This window comes from Berghia stephanieae, chromosome 8 (assembly GCF_034508935.2).
Source record: "Berghia stephanieae isolate SIO BIC M18660-M18661 chromosome 8, UCSD_Bste_1.3, whole genome shotgun sequence".
In the NCBI taxonomy this organism is placed as follows: domain Eukaryota; kingdom Metazoa; phylum Mollusca; class Gastropoda; order Nudibranchia; family Aeolidiidae; genus Berghia; species Berghia stephanieae.
The window spans coordinates 24,784,354-24,804,891 of NC_088367.1; the positions used below are offsets into that span (position 1 = coordinate 24,784,354).

The following is a 20,538-nucleotide window of genomic DNA, read 5'->3' on the forward strand; positions in this document are numbered from 1 at the left end:
TCTGGACTATTGTTATTTATTTCTTCAAGCTTCAAGCAGCAACATTTGCATCATCCAAATTTAGGATCACACTTATCCTGCATGTAAAAGTGCTCAAGAATAATAATAATAATAATAATAATAATAATAATAATAATAATAATAATAATAATAATAATAATAATAATAATAATAGTAATAATAATAATAATAATAATAGTAATAGTAATAATAATAATAATAATAATAATAATAATAATAATAATAATAATAATAATAATAATATTTTATTCACCCAAAGGAAATTTTTTGGATCATATTTGGATTAAGTTTGAATACTCTAACTTTATTTGAATATCATTCTTTCTTTTCAACTAAAAGGGTCAACATTTTCAAATATATTCCACAAATATAAACGACATACTATAACATAGCGAAGGGCATAAATTAGGGTTGTATTCTTCAAATCCCTTTGCTATGAACTTTCCAAAGTGATTTATCAGTATCTTCAATGAATCAATATAACATTACTAGTCATACTGAAATCTTATATAATATAACTCTCGATCAATCAAGACTTTAAAACTATCCAGAGAACATGCATTCTTTATTTCGAATCTAATATCATTCCTAAAGTGAAAAGTACGAAACAATAAAGATTTCTGTTCAACAATAGTATTGCATCTGTTTTAAAGCAACTTCAAAGAAGGGAAAATCACTTTTTTTTTAAAACCTGGTAAAATGCATGTAGACTATTTAGAACCCAAAATTGCTTACTACATGTTTGTTATTTTCTGAAGCTAACATGTTCATTTTTGTTTCATACTCACATGGTCAACAGTGTCAGGCAACTCATCAGTTTTTTAAAGAGTTTTCAAACATGTGTTGTTTTACTTTTTTAATAGGAAGAATACCTGGAGGCAGTCAGTGAGCAGGAAGTGAAAAGGAAGCAGTATGAAGATATCCAAACTCAAAAGGCTAATGTAGAGAAAGAGATAGGAGAGGAAACGAAGGAGGTAGACCAACTTGTAGCACTCTATGATGAACAAGATCAGATTTTAGGTGAGCAAGTAACAATTCTGTGGGGCTAAGCTGTAAAAAAATTGATATTTTAAGGATATTTCACAGGACATGAGAAGTTCTAATTATGGAATTTCAGTGAAATAAGTATACGCTATTGAAGAGATCAAAGTAACAAAAGTTGAGAGCAGGGTTATTTTTCGTGATGGTTTTTTTCTCTTAAAATATTCCATCTGCTTTGTTTGGGACTGTTTTCAAAGACCATTTAAGATTTTTATGGAAGAAAACAAATGCAGTTTGTTTGACTGCAAAAAAGTCAGATTGTGTAATTCTGTTTATTTTGAATTTTAATTCAAGGTGTAATCCTGTTTATTTTGACTTTTAATTCAAGTTTGTGACATGCTATTGGTACTTTGAAAAATAAATGAATATTTTTTGTTTCCGATAGATGATATATTCAGTGGCAGATATGGATCAGAGCTGGAGAACAAGCTTGAGGGAGAAGTTGACCAGTTGTTAGACAAGTAATTATGTTATTTCTTATATACAAATACTTATTTTTATTTTATTTTATACAAAATTTAGTCTCAAGTCTTTCATATAAAGGAGGTCTCGATAGCTCAGTTTGTAGAGCACTCGCTTCACAAGCAAAGGGACTGAGATTGATCCCGGGTGTAGTTAAGAATTTTTTCTGACCCCCTGCTGTCCACCTAGCAGTGATTGGGTAGCTGGGTCTGTCAGATCTGGTGGAAAGTAATTTGCGATAGATTAGCATGTCCTATCCAATGCTAGCAAGCAATTGCTATTGTCCGTTTCATGCTACAGAAACCAGGATAAACTCTGGCTCCATGGGTCTGGTGGCTCTGAAGGACTACTTTTATGTATATATTGACCCATGGAATGATCTAAATATTAAGACCTGATTTTACTGTACAAAAAATGATTTTAAGTGACTGTTGGATATAATAGGTTTTTGGAGACTATTAATGCATATCCAAATTTTCATCTCTAACATTTCAGTATCTTTTTGTAGTGCAATCTTGTTACATGTATGTGTATTATGGAGCACTGAGCACTTAAACAGAAGAATGTTAAGTAATAGAAATTGAATAAATGTTTTTATTGTATTTTATAAATACTTAAAGAGAAGAAAACAAATGCTAAGAGTTTCACTTGTTTTCATTTCATTCATTCACCAATTCATTCAACAGACTATGGAAAATTTTTTTTCATTCTTTACTTTCTTTTACCTCTTTTACTTTTGCTTCTTTCAGACGAGAACGTATCAGTATTGCCCGATACAAGTGGATGAATGGTCGTCTGCTGCTTCAACATGCATGTAACCAGCTGGCCTTTGCGACACGTCGCTGGCAGACATTGGACAATGTGCCACCAGGGTATGTACAAGGTTTGGTTTGCTATGTGGTCTAGTGTTCTCACATTCAGACTGGGAGGTATAGGGTTCAAGTCCTGATCTAAGCAGCGCTTAGTTGAGTCCTTGGAAAAGATTCTTAACTCACATTCTCTCTCTGTACTCAGGTGTAAAATGAGGTTGTCTCTGTAGGAAAAAAATGGTAATGTCAAGTGTTGGCTAGGGAGCCCTTGTAAAGCGCTTTAAGTATGTTTAGTAGATATTAAATTTAATACGCCATTCCGCTACAGCATCATAAGTTACCGTTGCCTAGGCATTCCATGAAGGAATGTAGATAATCCATCAAACAGGATGTCTGATGTCAACAGGAACCACCCATGTTGTCAAAGTAAGCAAATCGGGGGTTAATAATCTTGCCCAAGGAAAAAAACGAAAGTGCCTGAAGTGGGGCTCAAACCCAGGACCTTCCGGATCACAGTGCAATACCTTAACCACTCGGCCACTTCACCCTCTTAGTAGATATTGCCCTATATAAATGCTTGAGTTTCTTTTTTTTTGTTTTTGTTCAGTTTTTAAAATTAGACCTAAAATTCAAGAGTCCTGAATGTATTTCGGTTTCTCAAGCAGAAATGCAAAGTAATGGTTTTGTGTTGGTTTCTAGAAAAAGAAAACATCAGATTATAAAATGATATAAAAGTTTTATAATCTATAACTTTTTGTCTATTTCATATCTTTATTTGATTGATCATTGTTGGGTCTTTGCTAACTTATGTCAGTTTTAAATTTTTTCATTTTTTTAATGCTCGATAGAAGTTATTAATGTTTCTTTCAATGCATGTATTTTCACAGACTTAGAATAATCATAAAACAAATGGATAACAAGCCAAATAAAAGAAAAGAACATGAGATAATAAGGATAAAAACTCTCATGGATATTATTTTATTCACGTCTTGGAATTAAAAACAATTAACCTTAGATAGTGAGAGTTGAGGAGAGAGTAAGAGATGGTAAGAGAGAGAAAGAGAGAGAGAGAGAGAGAGAGATAGAGAGAGAGAGAGAGAGAGAGAGAGAGAGAGAGAGAGAGAGAGAGAGAGAGAGAGAGAGAGAGAGATTACAAACGTTTTCTATAATCCACAGAAATATGCAGGCCAGATACCAGCTGGCAACTGAGACAAGAAACAACTTAATAGCTGCAACGCAGAACATAATGAGTGCCAAACGCTACCTCAACAATATCAAAGTAAATGCTATTGTCTGTACTTCTCAACCAAATTTAATGACTTCCCTTTAGATCCACTTACTATTCTGAAAAAAAAAACAACCCATTAATACTGCAGAAACAACAAAGATTAGATCCTGCATTACACCCTAATATTTTCATCATCTCCTGATGTACCAATTTAGCTACCAGATCCTCAAAAGTAATACATAAACTTTTTCAGTTGTCTGATTTTATCTCATATTGTTGATTGAATTTATCAAGCTTGATATTACGCTTTAATTGTGCTGTTCTAATATGTTTACTTTAATACCTTAGTTCTTCCCATGCTATTGGGCCGTCACAAATTTTCATATGATTATAGAGAAGGTATACGTGATGGATTGTGATTGTAGTGTTAATGGCTATAGTGGTATCATTCAATTTTTACATCGCAATTGATTCTGGAAACCCATTATAAATATTGACATGTCTTGTTTTTATAAATATATGCCCTCCTCAAATTGATAACGTTATTGAAGCCTTCCTAAGCATTGCATCAATTTCAGTCCTGTAATGTGTTATTAATTTTTACATATTGTTGGCTAAAGGCCATTCATTTTAAATAAACTTTAATCAAAGCACACACACACACACACACACGCTCACACACTAAAACACTGAGATACATACAGACATCAATTGAAACACATACATAAATACACACACATACATTGAAACACACATATAGAATCATAAGTGTATACAAAATTAAAATTAAAAAAACATTTTTTTTATCAGTTCCCTTACTGTGAGCCAGACGAGATTGCTATGTTGGACAGAGCGTGTAGCAATGTGTACATTGATATGCAGACAAAGGACAGACATCAACATGCCTTGCAGTGCTACAGCGTCACACACAAGCGTGCGGCTGCTCTACTACAGTGGTTTGATAGTGTAAGTTTTCTGTTCGGGAAGACAATTCTGTTGACCAATTTAAGAAATTGAGCAACAAAAATTGAATTCATTAAGACATGAATATGATTAATGTGTTTGTCATCATAAACAAATTTTGATTATTAACATTGTTTCAAAATCATGTCATTGTTGATAATAATAACAAGCAGTTATATAGCGCTTAATCCATTCATATCTCTAAGCGGTTAAGGCATGTATAATGCATTGACAGGATATGTAACTCTAGGTTAGCCTTTTAGAAGATAAGATAAGGTTTACATAATTCTAGACCTTTAAAAAATATCGGTATGCTTTATAGGTGGAAAATACTTTTGTGCAATTATTGATGTTGGTGTGATGGCCAGTTCACAACATTTATCCAATTCCTGGTGAGACTAGCTTTCTTGTAGGGCCTGCCTGCATGTCAAGAAGCTGGCATTGTTTTAAGGACGGTCCATCCGATCGTGTATTGTCCTAGTGGTGCCAAAGATAAAAACACGCCCCTTACCAGAATCTGTTGTAAATGTCTTGGATAAGTGTATTCCATATTTGGATGACATTTGTGATCAGCTGCTGTAGGATGTGAACATTTCAACCTACATACAAATGTTGATCTTGGATTTGCTAACTATGCACAGCAACGAATTACTGATCCATAGCAGGGAGGTGTAGAGTGATGACTAGTGGCAACTAAGGCAATAATATTTAGAATTACTGTTTTACTGATGAGGTTATGATGATGATGATAATGAAGATGATGCTGTTGTAGATGATGATGATGATTATGATGATGGTGGTGATGATGATGGTGGAGGTGATGGTGGTGGTGATGATAATGATGATGCTGCTGCTGATGGTGATGATGATGACAATGATGACGATAGTGGAGGTCAAATGATCTTTGTTTCGACTCCTTAGGTAATCCACAACACTATTGAGAAAGATTTGGCTAAGGCAAAGTCTGAGCTTGCTCCAAAAGAAAAACAGCTCAGACAGGAACGGCTGCGACTGATCAAGGAAAAGATTGAAGGAGACACCAGTGACATTAACATTTCTGATAAAGGTGAGGCCACCTTCATGACTTACTTCTTATCACTGACAGTCTTTGGCTCTGTAGCTTTCATTACTTGCGTGTTTGACTTGAAGCGTCATAGAAATATTTTCCTTTTTAAAAAAAATATCTCCGGACATTTATTAAATTTTCCTATACAGTATACAGCAATTCAGTATGTACTTTGTCCTTAAAAACGAAATAGAAATTCACAAGGCTTAGAATTTCCCTCGCTTATGCCTGCCGTCACGGTGATTTAGATTAAACGATTTTGTATTGCATTTCAGTTTTGGCATGAAATAACTTGTTCTCTGCTTTGGTTCCTTCCCTTTGTTGTATTTCAAATTTGATATAGAATATCCTCAAATATATTAAGTTCTATCTGGCTTTGCTTTAATATATTACAAAAGCAATAATAGCAACAAAACAAACCCCCAAAAAAAAAACCCAAAACAATTAGACATGAACATAGCAGGAAACAAAAAAAAAAAAAAAACAGAAAAGAAAAAAAAACAAAACAAAGCAAAGCATACACACTAACAAGCAAAAAAAACAAAAATAAATAAATAAATAAATAAATAAATAAAAAGAGACTTGATTTACTACAATTAAGAAATCCCCCTGTTTAAAGAGTTAAACATCTAGAAAGATTAATATAAAGACTACTCGAAAATAAAATATTACATGATCATTTTGAATTTACTATTTTTAGGTGAAATTACAGATGTTATAGCGAGTAGCTTCCAGAATATTTTAAAGAATAAGTAATTCATAACAAATCGTTTAATCTAGTTTTGTATTTAATAACTTGCTTCATCTGTTTGTCATTAAAGCACCACCTGTCAAAATGGGCAAAACTACGTCAAAGGGTAGGGAAGATTCGTTGTATATTCCTTACACACCCAAACCAGCTAGTGTGAAATAGAGAATGACTATGTTCTTTTAATTAATAGAGAATGACTACATTCTTTTGATTTATCACTGCATGAGCAAACAAATGTGTATACAACGAATACTCGTCGTTACGTGGAATACCATTTAGGTCAATCCTATAGCAGAGATATACTTTATTCTTATAATTTTTAATAACAATTATGAAAACCTGTGCTTTTGATGTGCCAGGGTTTATTATATACGATTTAACATTTGCCAAGTTAAACGTCATAGTTTTTAATGGCTAGTTTAAAGAACAAAATTAAATGTCATAGTGAATTCTATCATGATTTTTTTTTTCATCTTTTCTTTTTTTTTTCTTTTAATTATCTTAAAAAGAAATATTTTATTGTTTTGGTATTCCCACTTATCACTTTAATGACTCGACGAAAGCAATTTAAATTCAATGCTACTTTGTTTAAATAATATTTACATATCAGTCAGCAGTTTGATAGTCTTAAGTAGCGTCTGTAGTGCTTTTTGAAACAAATCTTATCGATTCTGAGGACGGAAATGTATTAGAATGGATAGCCAAAATCACAGCGGCCTCATTAACGCATTTACAATTTATAAATGCTTGGACTTGCTTAGACTCTTTGAATTCCCTGATCCTGCTGCTAGTTTCAGCTCTCAGTTTTCACTCGTTGACCTACATTAAGATTAGGATGAAATTGCTTACTTAAGCCCTTAAGCCCTTGAAATGCTAATCATCAATTATAAGTAATAATAATTAAAATAATGATAATAATAATAATTTGCTGTAGCCTGTTTGAAAGACAACTGTGAATATTTAGAGTCACTTCAAAATATTTGAGATGCATTTTATGTCATGTCTCACATTTCACTGTCCCCCACAAAACACGACATTTTTAGTGATTATTTCCCCTGAGTTGAATAAGTATTTTTGATGCTCCCTTCACTTCGTTTCCAACTAGCTCTCACATAATTAATGTAGTGCTAGAAATCATTCTCTTGATGTCTTATAATGTCACAGTTTAGCTGTAATCCAGCTACACCGGCTTGTTATTATATAATAGGTGCTACAATTGTCCAGTATGAATGCAATGAACTCATTCAGACAAACAAATGGAATGAATGTTTAAGTTTGATTATTAAATTCATATTGTGAGGCAACTGAGTGGAAAAGTGTTGCATGATAATCTGAAGAAGTTTTGAGTTCTAATTTTGGGCGATTTGTTTGTTCGTTCAGGAAGAAACTAAAACCAGAATACTCCCTCTGGAGTGCAATACTGCATCTGGGATCTGTTTTTTTTTTTTTTTAATTTTTATTTTTGAGAGGGGAGGGGTTTCTTTTTTTTTTTTTAAAGATGATTTGAAATAGACCCTTCTTTTCAGATAAACTGAATTCTGGAAATGTTATTTTGATTTTGATTTTTCTGAGAAGACAGGAGGAAAAATAAAAAGTAAATAAAACGATAGCGTTTTTATGGCGATGAGTCTTAATAGCTCTTCCATGTGATGATAGAATTGCAGGGCCCTGTAATGGGTGATTAAAGATTGTTGTCAAAATGTCTAAGAAATGTTTATTTTCCTACATTATATGTACATAATATGCGTGTGTATGCGTGTGTGTCTGTGTGTTTGTGTGTGTGTGTGTGTGTGTGAGTATGTGTGTGTGTGAAGTTTGTTTAAGAGGCTTTTGATTCTATCAAAAAGGTTTGAAAATAGTTCACTGCTGATGAAATGAAGGATATATTTTTTAATCCTTTATTTTTTCAAAGATATAAACTGGAGTATCAGTCACAGTTTATTGAGTATGTCTTCTAAAGATGGGAGATGGGCTGTTTTTAAATATCAATATGCCTCTGTATAAAAACCATTATATTCTTTTTTTTTTGTTGAATATATAGAAATTTTTTCTGAAAATATATGTATTACCATTACGAGAATATTATTTTAAATTTATTGTCATTTGGAATAACAGTCACCGACAATATGCTGATGTGTAAGTGAAATGTGTTGCCATTGTGGCTGAAATTTTTTTTTATTATGGACGTTGAGTGTGGGTTTATATCAAGTTTTATTTGTTTTATAATGCATTATCTTTTAATGGAGAGATTTGAAAGTCACTCCTTTTTTACCGCAAAGTATGTGTGCCTTTGGAAATTGATGTGGATTATATTTTTGCATGTTTCCGTGCTATTTTCACAGCATTCGATGGTATGTATTTCACCTCATTACATCTCTATTTTTCCATGGAATATTCTCTTCACATCGTCATTACACCATATATTCGGCTAACTTATTTTCTTTCTTTTTATTTTATTTTTATTTCCCTCTTTGTATAAACATAATTATTCATAAAAAATAAACACCATCCTCCTTCCCCCCCCCCCCCCCCCCCCAATAACAATTCTTCATTAACTTCTAATGCTTTTAAAGAAAATGTCACAAAGGGATCTGATTCCTCAATCAATAGAGCTTTTGATACCCATGCAAGCAAAATTGGTTCGATGAATGCACTGTTAACTCTGAACCCCCCCCCCCTCCCCCCCCCCCCATACACACACCCAAAAAAAAATCACAATTTTTTATCCTTTAATCAATTTCCCTCCCAAACTCATCTGTCTACAAATTTTCCTTTACTCAGAGATAAATTAAATATAAAACATAGAAATGTGGCAAATAATGAAATAATACAATATTAAAATAAATAACAAATGTCAAAGTGTAAATTCATGACTGTATAAAGTTATGAACCGTTAAAGAAATTGAGCTTTAAATTGAGCTTTTATATAGCGCAATATTCACTAAATGTGCTAAATTGCTTTACAAGGGGTTCCTGGCCAACAGCAACATTTAATATGAAGGACAGGACATGACGCCTGTTAGGCAATATTACAATTTTTTTACGGTGAGAGAATATGAGCAAAGAGCCTTCTACAAGGACTCAACTATGCACCGAGCAAGGCTCGAACCCAGGACATTCCGATCCGAAAGTGAGTAGCATGCCACTAGATCACATAACCGCACAAAGAAATGGATGTGAACAAAATTGATTTTTAAAAATTCCAATCATGAACAGACTATACATAGCAAGGATTGTTTTGCGCTCAAAACTTTCTTCAACTGTAACAAAAACAAATTTTTAACAGTAATGTGACACCTTCAATGTAATGTGGAAAAATAAAAGCATTGCTATATGTCCTTCAGAACCCTACGGTCCATGGAGCTGGATTTATCCAAGTTACTGTAGCAAGAAATGGACAGTATAAATTGTTTGCATTCCTTTAAATGAGACGATAGTCTATCACAAAATACCGGTTCTACAATCCCAGTTGCCACTCACTGCGTGTTGACAAAGAAATCCCTCTCTTAAAGTCATACGGTTGAGTTGTCTTATCACCAGCTCAAACCCTTGAACCTTAGTTAGGTTGTGTTATGACTCCAACACCTTGTCGATGTAACACAGCAACACAAGATAAATGTATAGGTTGACAATATTTATTATTTTCAAGTTTATATTATTCAAATTTGAGGCTCTTTTACTAGACTGAAATCGAATTTCATATGAAGAGTATTAAAGCATTGAAATATATATACAGTGAAACCTCACTATACCACTGTGTATGTTGTTAAAATTGAAGCTGTCATTTTTATTTATTTTTATTTCAATTCGATTCATCCAGGTTGTTGCTTCGGTCTCGAATTTACTTTTATAATTGGTTTTGTCAATCTAACATATATGGTTCCATTAACCCTACTTTCATCCTTTATATCACATCTTAATTTGCTGTCTTTTTTGTAAATAACGATATTTATGATATTATACTTTTCTTTTTCTTGTCTTTTGTTCTGTCTTTTTAAATATTTGATTTTTTGCGTCGTTTATTCCCATCAAAATAGGTTCAATGTATTAATAATGTGTATTGTGGAAAGCACCAAAAAAAAAAAAAAGAAGAAAAATACAAGACCAAAAATTAAAAAAAAAAACAAAAAAAAAAACCCAAAACAAACAAACAAACAAAAAATTAAACAAAGAAAAAAACAACCCAAAATGTACAATTTGGTCACGTAATTATATTTGTATTTCATAGAATAAGAATCTTTAGTAAAAAAAAAATACATCAAAAAAGGGTTGCTGATGTAAGTAACTCAAATGAAGAGGATGGCAGTGCTTCAAACGCAAAACCTCCCGTATTGATCTGGTATTATTTTGGGGTGACTTCAGACGCTGTAAAATTATTTTAAAGTCTGTGTCATAGAAAAGGAGTTAAATATAATGTTTTCTTTTAAGTTTTTCTTTTTTTTTTTAGGAGAGTGAATATAACAATAAAATTTATTTGTGATCTTGTTCTAAAATTCCCACTGTCGTCTGGTTTATCCTAATATAACATACAACGAAATAAATAATGTGATCCCTTTTGTGACCCACTGCTTCAAACTGGTTTCATGCTTGAATGGAACATATGCTAAAGATTACATTCCATGTTTTGACCAGAAAAAAATAAGAGATTTCGTGTTAGGAATTACTAATTTATCCAATGCATATTATGCTAATTGATCGGGGGTGAGGTCGCTGAATTGTTAAGGCATTGCAATGTGACCCGGAAAGTCCCGGGTTCAAGTCCCCACTTTAGGACATTCATTATTATTATTAGTATTTTTTTTTTTATGAGAAAGCTTATTCACCCCCAATTTGCTCCCTGTGGACATGGGTTATTCCTGTTGACATTAGACATGTATTTGATGGATTATCTATATTCCTTCATGGAATCTCAAGTTGGTGGTATCTAACGATGCCACTCGCAAGGATGTAAATTTTTATATTTTATACATGCTAATTTATATATGGTAAAGTCGTAACCATACATTTTTTGCTTGTTAATATGTCAAGCATTTTTTGTAAATAATTATGTCTTGAGTTAAGGCATTCTACACAACATTAACCAGTAAACTCAACTGACACATTCATGGTAAACGGCTACAGGTTAAAGGGAATGATGGATGTCGTAAAAGTATTAGTAAAAATATGTTGTGTGCTTGATGATTTTCAATGTACTGGTTTGCAATGTTGATAGAAGCAAACAAGGATATTATATTTTTTTATGGTTTTGTTTTGCTTCCTAACCCCCCCCCCCCCTCCCTCCCCATCCCCTTACAATTCTTCTTACATTTTGTTTGTTTGTTTGTTGTTGTTGTTATTGCTATTGGTGTATTTGTTTTTTATTTTGTTTCGTTTATTTGTTTATCTATTTGTTCGTTATAATTTATTTATTTTGAATATTATTACTGTCATTTGTATGTATTGTAATAATTAAGGTAACATTTGATTTTTTTTAGTATTGTTTTGTTTGTTTCTCCAATATTTATTTTTGACCAATCGTCCATGCTCGAAATTGAATATTAAGCTTATTTCAAACATTTTTAGCTAAAATAAATACATTCGTTCAAGACAGCGAATATTTGATCACTTTGACTCTACATTTAATTTTCTTCATCTCGTTCATATAATACTGGGTTGACACATGGGTCATATCTTACAATATGAACTTTCTTACTATAATTTATATCAAAATTTGAATGATATTAATGACAGGTGTTAAAGCTCTCTAGTAAAACTAATAAATAGAGGTGCCTAAATGAGTCAATAAAATGGAGATAAAGATAAGGGAGTCAGATTTACTCCAAAGCTCTCTAGGTTTGGCGTTTCCTGTCATAACTTTTTCTAAATATTAACCACTGACTCAAAGCAGTATTATTGTCCAGATGAATCAAATAATTAAAATTGAATCTATCATACCTAATCAAAGGTTTGAAACCAATATGTCGTTTAATTAATTTAATATACTTTATTAACCGTCTACTTACCACCTAAAGCAAAATCGTCACATTTGTTACGACACAATATACAAATTTTTGGATTCAGATTTATTTTGTACATCACACATTTTGAAGAATGATCTTTGTTTAATTACTAAGAGCATAAAGTTGTTTTGTAGAGAGCTTGTTTGAGTTTAAAATCAATTTTTCTGCTGGGTAAGCCTGCCATTAAAAAAATACTGAAAATCATCGGTAAGGAAAGAGTTAAGGGGAATGGATAGGTACGTATATTGAATTGCAAATCGCTTGAATTTCGAATTTCTGACCGTTTTAACATGAATTTCACTTTTCTGAATCAGCTTCACGCTGACATGGTACTGGATTTAAGGCTACGAGTCAAAAATGTTCAAAGATTTAAATACAAATTTAATTAAAGTTGAAGAGGAGATAGTGGAAATAGGACGAGGTTGAGAATTTTAGGGCTAGGGGTTTGGATATTGCGAGCCAGGTTTTTGACAGGTATTCATGCTCAACAAAAATATTCTCTTAAAATTTAAGAAACAAATTTCATTATGGCAAGCAAAATTAATTAACATTATATAATATATCATAATAAAGGTTCTCATGTCAAATGCTTTTAAATACCATGTGAAAAAACAAAAACAGGAAAGATTCAGGTAAAAAATTCCCTGATTTGATCATAATTTACATCATGCGTTTATTATCATTGTCACTAAATGTTCTCTTCATTAACTTTTCTTACCAGACCTCCCTGATGATTTTGATGATGACGAACTCGAGCCAGAACTGATGGCTGTGTCTCAGCCTGACAAAGTGGAAGGATCTGATGTAAGTGAAAAACGGGGAGAAGGCAGGGGTACAGGATAACATTCCAAAAATAGACTCCCCCTACATGGGATCCGAACCTTAGACCTCCTGAATGAAAGACCATGATAAAAGATCGAGGAACAATTATATTTGCGATGTTTTTTTAAAAAAGTATCCTATTGCTCTTTCTGCTTTGTCCTTCTCTGTCACATTTACACTTTTTCATATTTTTGATTTTGATCTCCCTCTTCTTTTTCTTCTTCTCCTCCTCCTCCTCTTTTTCTTCTTCGTCTCCTCATCCTCCTTCCTTCTCTTCCTCTTCTTCATCCGCAGCATTTTCCTTGTCCTGTCTATAGTAAATTGGCCATTGAATTAACGATTACAATTGATGATAATCACTTTACAGTAGACCAGTACCCTTTAAAGAGGGCACCATGCCTAATGTGTTATTGTCTGCTCTAAGTTACAGAAACCGGGATAAACAATTCTACGAGCCAGACCTATCTGAGAAAATTTATTTAGCCTTACAGGAGTCCTAGAGGAGATATTCTTTTTTTTTATATAATTCACTGCGGAATTTTCGAGTTTCTCACGTGTACTCTGGAATGCCATACTTTGACAAAACATATTTTTACATTTTGGTCTAATTAAAAAAATCTTAATCTTTAATTTGACTCTTAACTTGCCAAAACCACTCAAATTTGAAACTTCTACAATAAGAAAATAAAGGCGTTTACAGTTGGCTTAAAGTGCTAGTTTTAATTTTAATTTTACCCTAAATACAACATTTTATTTCTTGAAGTTATTTTAAAATTCCTATTTTTTAAATATGATTTCATACATCCACAGGGTGGTGGTTTGATGCCAGGTGATGACGGCCAGGCCGCTGCACCTACACCTCTTCCACTTAACGAGTTGGCACCGCCTCCATCTCAAGAAGATCTCTTTGGTAAGTTGTCAAATCCTCTTGATGGAGTAGAAAGAATTCATGGAAAAGCAATAGAAAGGAAAGCATTCTCAATTACCAACAATAAAACACATATTTTATACCATGAAATAAAACAACAATAAAAAACATATTTTATACCATGAATTTAGTCTTTTACCATCTGGGAGAAGGTTTTGTCAGATTAAATGTAGAACTAACAAGTATAAATCAACGTTCGTTCCATCAGCAATAAAAATTTTGAATATTTCATATGGTGCAGAAAAACCAAGGATTGATTCGTTGACTGATTAACTGATTAATTTATTTAATGTAAGATTAACTGACCAGTTGATAATGATGATAATTTTTGGTGTCGAATTGCCACAATCGTAACAAATTGAAAACGAAATGAATATGTTTACGTTGTGTATATCACACGTGTGAAAGAAAGAGAGGCAGAGAGAGAGAGAGAGAGAGAGTGTGAGAGAGAGAGAGAGAGAGAGAGGAGTGTGTGTGTGTGTGTGTGTGTAAGTAGGAGTGAAATATCTGTTCAATGTTACAGTTATCGTTTAACGTTATAACAAGTGTAACTAATTGACAAATTGCCATATTTATGGACAATAATGATATATTATTATTATTATAATTACTATTATTATTAAATCTTACAATGACAAACCCATGTTTTGTTTAGGAGTTTAACAGCATTAATGACAAGTGATACAAGAGCCATAAAGCTCCTTCAAACAAACAATTCCTATTAGTGCAAGAGAAACATGAAGATAATAGGAAAGTTAACAAACTATTTTCTTTTCCAGTTTGTATAAGAACATTAAATAACGGGACATTTATAATGCATCTTAAAACTGCATCTTGTTAAAGTAATTCAATTGGTCTAATTCTCTGATAAAATTTGTACTATTACATAGTTGGGTTTACCTCTTGTGAAATAGATATTTTTCAGAACCAGTAATGTATGTGTATTATGGGTTCATGATAACACAGTGCAATGGTAGTGCGCTCACCTCACCAAGCTAAGGGACAAAGGGTGCTGTCTAGATTTTTTAAAAAGCCTTCCCTTCCCGTGTTCATTCAGCAGTAATTGATGGCTGGGTCTGTTAGATATGACAGAAAGTACTTTACAATAAACTAACATACAATCCTAAAAGTAATGATCAATTGCTACTGCCTGTTTCCTCAAATGAATATATTTTTGTTGTTGCAGGCGATATCGAAGAGCTGAAGAAACAACACGAGCAACAGAGAGCAAATCTGGAGAAGGCTCAAGAGACGAACAAGGCCAGAATGGAACAAGGACTCCAGGAAAAACTGAGGCAGAAGAGGAGGATGAGGAGGAGGCTCACTCCCAGTACTGAATAATCTGGATTTTCCCAGAGGGATGAAGAGCTGATTGAAAGATATACTATTTATGAATTATTGTTACTATTATTATTATTATTATAATTATTGTTATTATTATTATAATTATTGTTATTATTATTATTATTATTATTATTATTATTATTATTATCAATTTTATTACTTTTATTATTGTTATTAAAATCATCACCATCGTTATTTTGATAATAATAATAGTAATGATGATGATTAACTGTAACTTGTAACTTTATTTTTATTTCAATTCTTTAAAACACAGTGGTTTCCCCAGAGTGACCGGTGGTTGGAAAGCAGAGAAAATGCATGTAAATGTAGAATGGTCACAGTTCCATAGGCAATGTAAAGACAAGGCACTTTGATTGACTTGTTCGATGGAAAGAAATATTTGTTTGATGATAAAAAAACAGGCACATAAGCAATGGATACTCACGTGGAAACCACTGTGTTACAAAATACACGTTGCTCAAATACAATCTAGATATTTGACTGCTATATTTACAATGGCTGGACCATTTATTTTTATCATTGTAAATCAAGCTGATTTTTTAATAATCTATCTATCTAAACCTCAACTGCTCTCTATTTTCAAATACATTTCCTGACTGGGGAAAAGTATTTTGCACACATGTCCTTCTATTAGACATATTCAGAGTTATCCTTGCATTGTCTAAAAATTGCACTCAAGTTGCAATACTCGCCCTATATGTTAAATAAGCGCTCTTTCATTACCAGGAGATGGAACAGTTTTGAAGTGCATAGAGTGTTCTAGATAACATGAAATAAAAAGCCTGTAAGGACTGCTTTAAAAACGAAGGTTTTGATCAGACCAATTTTTTACCACTTTTCTTTGTCTCACAAAATTTGTAGCTTTTGTATGACAAAAAGTTTTAACATCGCAGTGAGAACTTTTAAAAAGATAAATGAATATAACTTTATGGACACATAAGTAATTAAAATGATTTTAAAAAACTTTCTCCCCTCAATATACAGGTTACACGGGGTTATATTTCATTTTTTGTCAAAGCCAAAAGTTTTTCTTTTCTTCTTTATGACAAACACTGTATGTTATTCAAAGGTGTTTATGTAACATATGTAATAAAGTCGTTATTATACATCCGATTTCTTCTGTGATAAAATCTTGCACGTTCGGAATAGAGTAATTCTTATGATAGAATTCAAATTGTCATTCTGCGTTGCATTTATTTATTACTTGTTGATAAAGTTTCATTTTTCAAATATATAGATATGGTAACTTTTATGACCATCAATCATAAATTCCGTCCTCTATCTTGTTTATATTTTTTAAAAATAAAAAATTCCGTCCTCCTTGTTTATATTAAAAAAAACAACAACATTCCGTCCTCTTTCTTGTTTATATATTTTTAAAAAATATATCATTTACTGTTTTTTTTTTTTTTTTTTTTTTTTGTCGTGATCAGAATATAGTGTAATGTTTATATAATTTTTAATCACAAATATATCAATAATCGAGTTTTGAAATGTTTATGTTTCCAGCTTTTTAAACCTTTTATCTTATTCATACATTTGATTTTGTTTGACTTTTTTTCTTTTTTGAATTATTTAAGAGATGATATCTATTTTTGTCTTCATATGCAAAATCTGTTATGCAAACAAATAGAAAATATTTGATGTTAAGTATCTTATATGTTGGATGGAATATATTTAATTGTGAATTATTTTTTTTTACTTGCATGGAAAACGAAAAGTTATTATGATTCTTACAAATAAGAAATAAATTCAGATAAATTATCCTAATACAACCTAGTGGAAAAAAAAAGAAATTACAAAAGAATGATAAGGAATTTCCTCTCCTATATGTGATAAAAATCCCACGAAACCGCATGCACAAAGAATTTGATATTTAATTTAATTTAGAATGTTCAGTTGATAGTTATTGTTGTTATTTGATGGGTTAACTTGTAAATGAGATGCTAATTAGATAAGTTAGTGATTCCAAATTTTTTGACAATGATTTGCCGGAAGTTTTTAGTTTTTATAACCTCGTCCTCTATTGCAAAATGAATAAATTATATCAATCGCAAAATATCAATAACTGAGTTGTAAATATTGTTAATTACCATTATATAACAAGTGTTATTATATATGGAAGCATCATATTTGTTGGTAAAAATGTACTCTTTTGCAAAGATAAAAAGTATGATTAATATTTCGAAGTTTATTTATCAATTGTAAAGGTAATGTCAAACATTGTAGGTGTGTTTCAACCATCTTGGTCTCTATAATAAGGTCATGCTTTCGATACAAGTAATGATTTGATTGTAAGATTTAAAACAGCTTAAAAATAGAAAATAATGTCAAAAATAATAAAACGAAGCAATCGAACTTTTGATATATATTAAGTTATTTGTTTGTAAATGAGTATGTTCACTTGTTGATCGCTGTTTTTCAAAAGCACAATTAACTCCATGTACATTTTCCATTTAAAATATAAAATCCTTGTTTACTCATAATTATAACCAACAATAAACACCAATCATTCTTTGCTGAGGCTCCATGGAAAATTTATCTCATTTTTATCCTTAAATTATTCTTTAATTGATATTAATAAACATCAGATTTCAAATTTTGATTTGCTCATTATCATACTTTGTTTATTGAGCCTAGTCAAATTACGTCTCTCATATCTGGTCACAATTATTCGCGATGGTGGTGTACGAACGAATCGGCGATCTCAAGAAGTGGGTGAGAGAGGGATCTAGTAATGACTTTGAGTTTGAAACGAATATTTTTGTGTTCGTGGATAGCTCACACGGTAGAGCCACGCTCTCACCTGCCAGGCGGAGTTGTCGTACCAATAAGGTCGCAGGTTCAAACCCCACCACCGCCGCGAAAAAATTTTTATTCTCTGTTGTCTTCTGGCACTTTTCTATTCACTTCATATCTTGTTGTTACCAACATAAGTGCCTGCTCCACTCGCTTTTCTGAATTAAAATTCACCCCATACACCGGAGCATACTCAATGTCTCAATCGTTTCTATGTTATATGTTTGTGTTGAGAATATTGGCTATTAAGCTTAACTGCTGGTCAAAATTATTCGCGATGGTGGTGTACGAACGAATCGGCGATCTCAAGAAGTGGGTGAGAGAGGGATCTAGTAATGACTTTGAGTTTGAAACGAATATTTTTGTGTTCGTGGATAGCTCACACGGTAGAGCCACGCTCTCACCTGCCAGGCGGAGTTGTCGTACCAATAAGGTCGCAGGTTCAAACCCCACCACCGCCGCGAAAAAATTTTTATTCTCTGTTGTCTTCTGGCACTTTTCTATTCACTTCATATCTTGTTCATATCTGAATTGAAGCTTGTTGATTTCTTGAAACAATCAGTATGTATTCTTAAGATCGAAGATTCTTTGTGTTCTGCCCAATATAGAAAGCACCATGGCCAGTCAATTTTAAAATTCAGAAAATATGGACCATTATAAAATTTAACTGTTTAAAGTTTTTGATACTGCTGAAAAAATGCAACAAGTTCTATTTTCTTACTTTTTATTATGATTCATTCTCCAGAATGAATGCATGAAATGAAAAAAAGTGTGATTGCAATGATATGTCTTTTGATATTAATAACTTTCCCGTGTGAGGTATTATTTTTTCCTCTTTAATTTTATTTGTTTATTTAACTGCTCAAAACCTACCATTCTGTGATATTTCTTAGACTTTATTTTACATTGAATTATTATCTTTAATTTATTTTTCGAAAGTGAGATTAAATAAAAAATCTTTCGTGAATTTTCAAAGAGCTCCTTTGCTGATCATTTTTTAAAAAGTCTCATTTTTGAAACATTATGGAATCATCTTGGTATACTACTAAATGAAGTCAATATTCTCTGGCCATAATGAAAAAAAAAAATGGTATCTAATGGTTGCAAATTTATATGGCACTTTCCACTTTAACAATAAGTTATAATACATTTAAAATATACAATATCTACACACACACACACAAATAGTCTTTAGTCAATGCACGGTAGATTTATTGTTGGTTTTAAAGACTTAAATAGCTTATATCACACTTTTAGTAAGCTATATCAGAGCCAGGGAAAAATGGCTTGTTGTCTAATGGTATTAAGTTTGACTTGTGGCTTGTAGGTCCTGAATTAGAGTCCCACTATAAGCTGACTTTTTAATTCAGAAACGTGCGTGGAACAGGCACTTATGTTATGTAATAACAAGAAATGAAGTGAGTAGGAAAGTGCTAGAAGACAATAGAGAATAAAAACTTTGCCGCGGCGATATGGGCTCGAACCCGCGACCTTACTGGTACGACAACTCCGCCTGGCCAGGGAAATTGTGATTCCACCATATGAGCTATCCACGACCCCCAAGGGGATAGAAGACATAGTGCCTCATGCTTACTATGTGGGAGTACAAAAGACCGCACTTAGCGATAATTTATGTTTGTATTTAAGGGTTTTACAATGCTTGCAACACATTTAGGTCATATATGCGTCAATAAAAGGAAGAAAACAGTTTAAAAGCTCTCGACTTACCATTAAAAGCACATGTAAAAGTAAGACAAAGGGGAATTCGTTCAAATAGGAACAGATGTAGATTCCACGAGCACATCATCAGTGTACATATTTTGAGATCACCTAAATGTGTCATCCTGACACAAGCATAGGTAACCACTAAGAGGAACATACTCAAATGTTTACAAATCATATATATATATACATGTGATACTTATACAGTACATTATGAGAGGTGATTTACAATACAAAAAATATCATCTCCAAAACTCATACTATACATTTGACTGTTTCCCTCCCAGCCAGGGCCAGGACAAAATCAAGTAATCTCATTCCAAGACAAGACAGAAAGCATGTTGGAAAACAGATATAAGGGGTTAGAAGACACAGTAAGTGCCTCCCTGCCCATTATGGTCAGGAACCCCACCCAGGTTCCCTATTGGCTTCCTTCATTCCCTATTGGCTATTCCTTCATACACTTTGCATCCATTGGTGACATATCCGCTGTGCGATCAGTCAGCCAGGATTTTGCCCACACACAGAAGGTAGTACAAACTGACCATCACTGGTCCCAGTC

At 32.5% G+C, this 20,538-nt stretch overlaps 1 protein-coding gene across 9 annotated transcripts in view; it reads left to right on the top strand.

The window, feature by feature from the left end:
• LOC144978421 (uncharacterized) overlaps positions 1–19,229 on the top strand; it is a 29,777-nt gene extending 10,548 nt beyond the window's left edge. For 7 of the 9 annotated variants that reach the window (XM_078924446.1, XM_078924448.1, XM_078924447.1 and 4 more), the window contains exons 6-15: positions 885–1,041; positions 1,448–1,523; positions 2,274–2,396; positions 3,510–3,612; positions 4,372–4,527; positions 5,446–5,590; positions 8,457–8,477; positions 13,062–13,144; positions 13,973–14,072; positions 15,277–19,229. In XM_078924446.1, coding sequence (XP_078780572.1) covers positions 885–1,041; positions 1,448–1,523; positions 2,274–2,396; positions 3,510–3,612; positions 4,372–4,527; positions 5,446–5,590; positions 8,457–8,477; positions 13,062–13,144; positions 13,973–14,072; positions 15,277–15,431 — 1,119 coding nt within the window. In that variant the 3' untranslated portion in view covers positions 15,432–19,229. Of the gene's footprint in view, positions 1–884; positions 1,042–1,447; positions 1,524–2,273; positions 2,397–3,509; positions 3,613–4,371; positions 4,528–5,445; positions 5,591–8,456; positions 8,478–8,683; positions 11,497–13,061; positions 13,145–13,972; positions 14,073–15,276 lie in introns of those variants that run through there. The other 2 variants (XM_078924452.1, XM_078924453.1) reach the window with 2 other exon arrangements.
• The last annotated feature ends 1,309 nt before the right edge of the window (positions 19,230–20,538 follow it).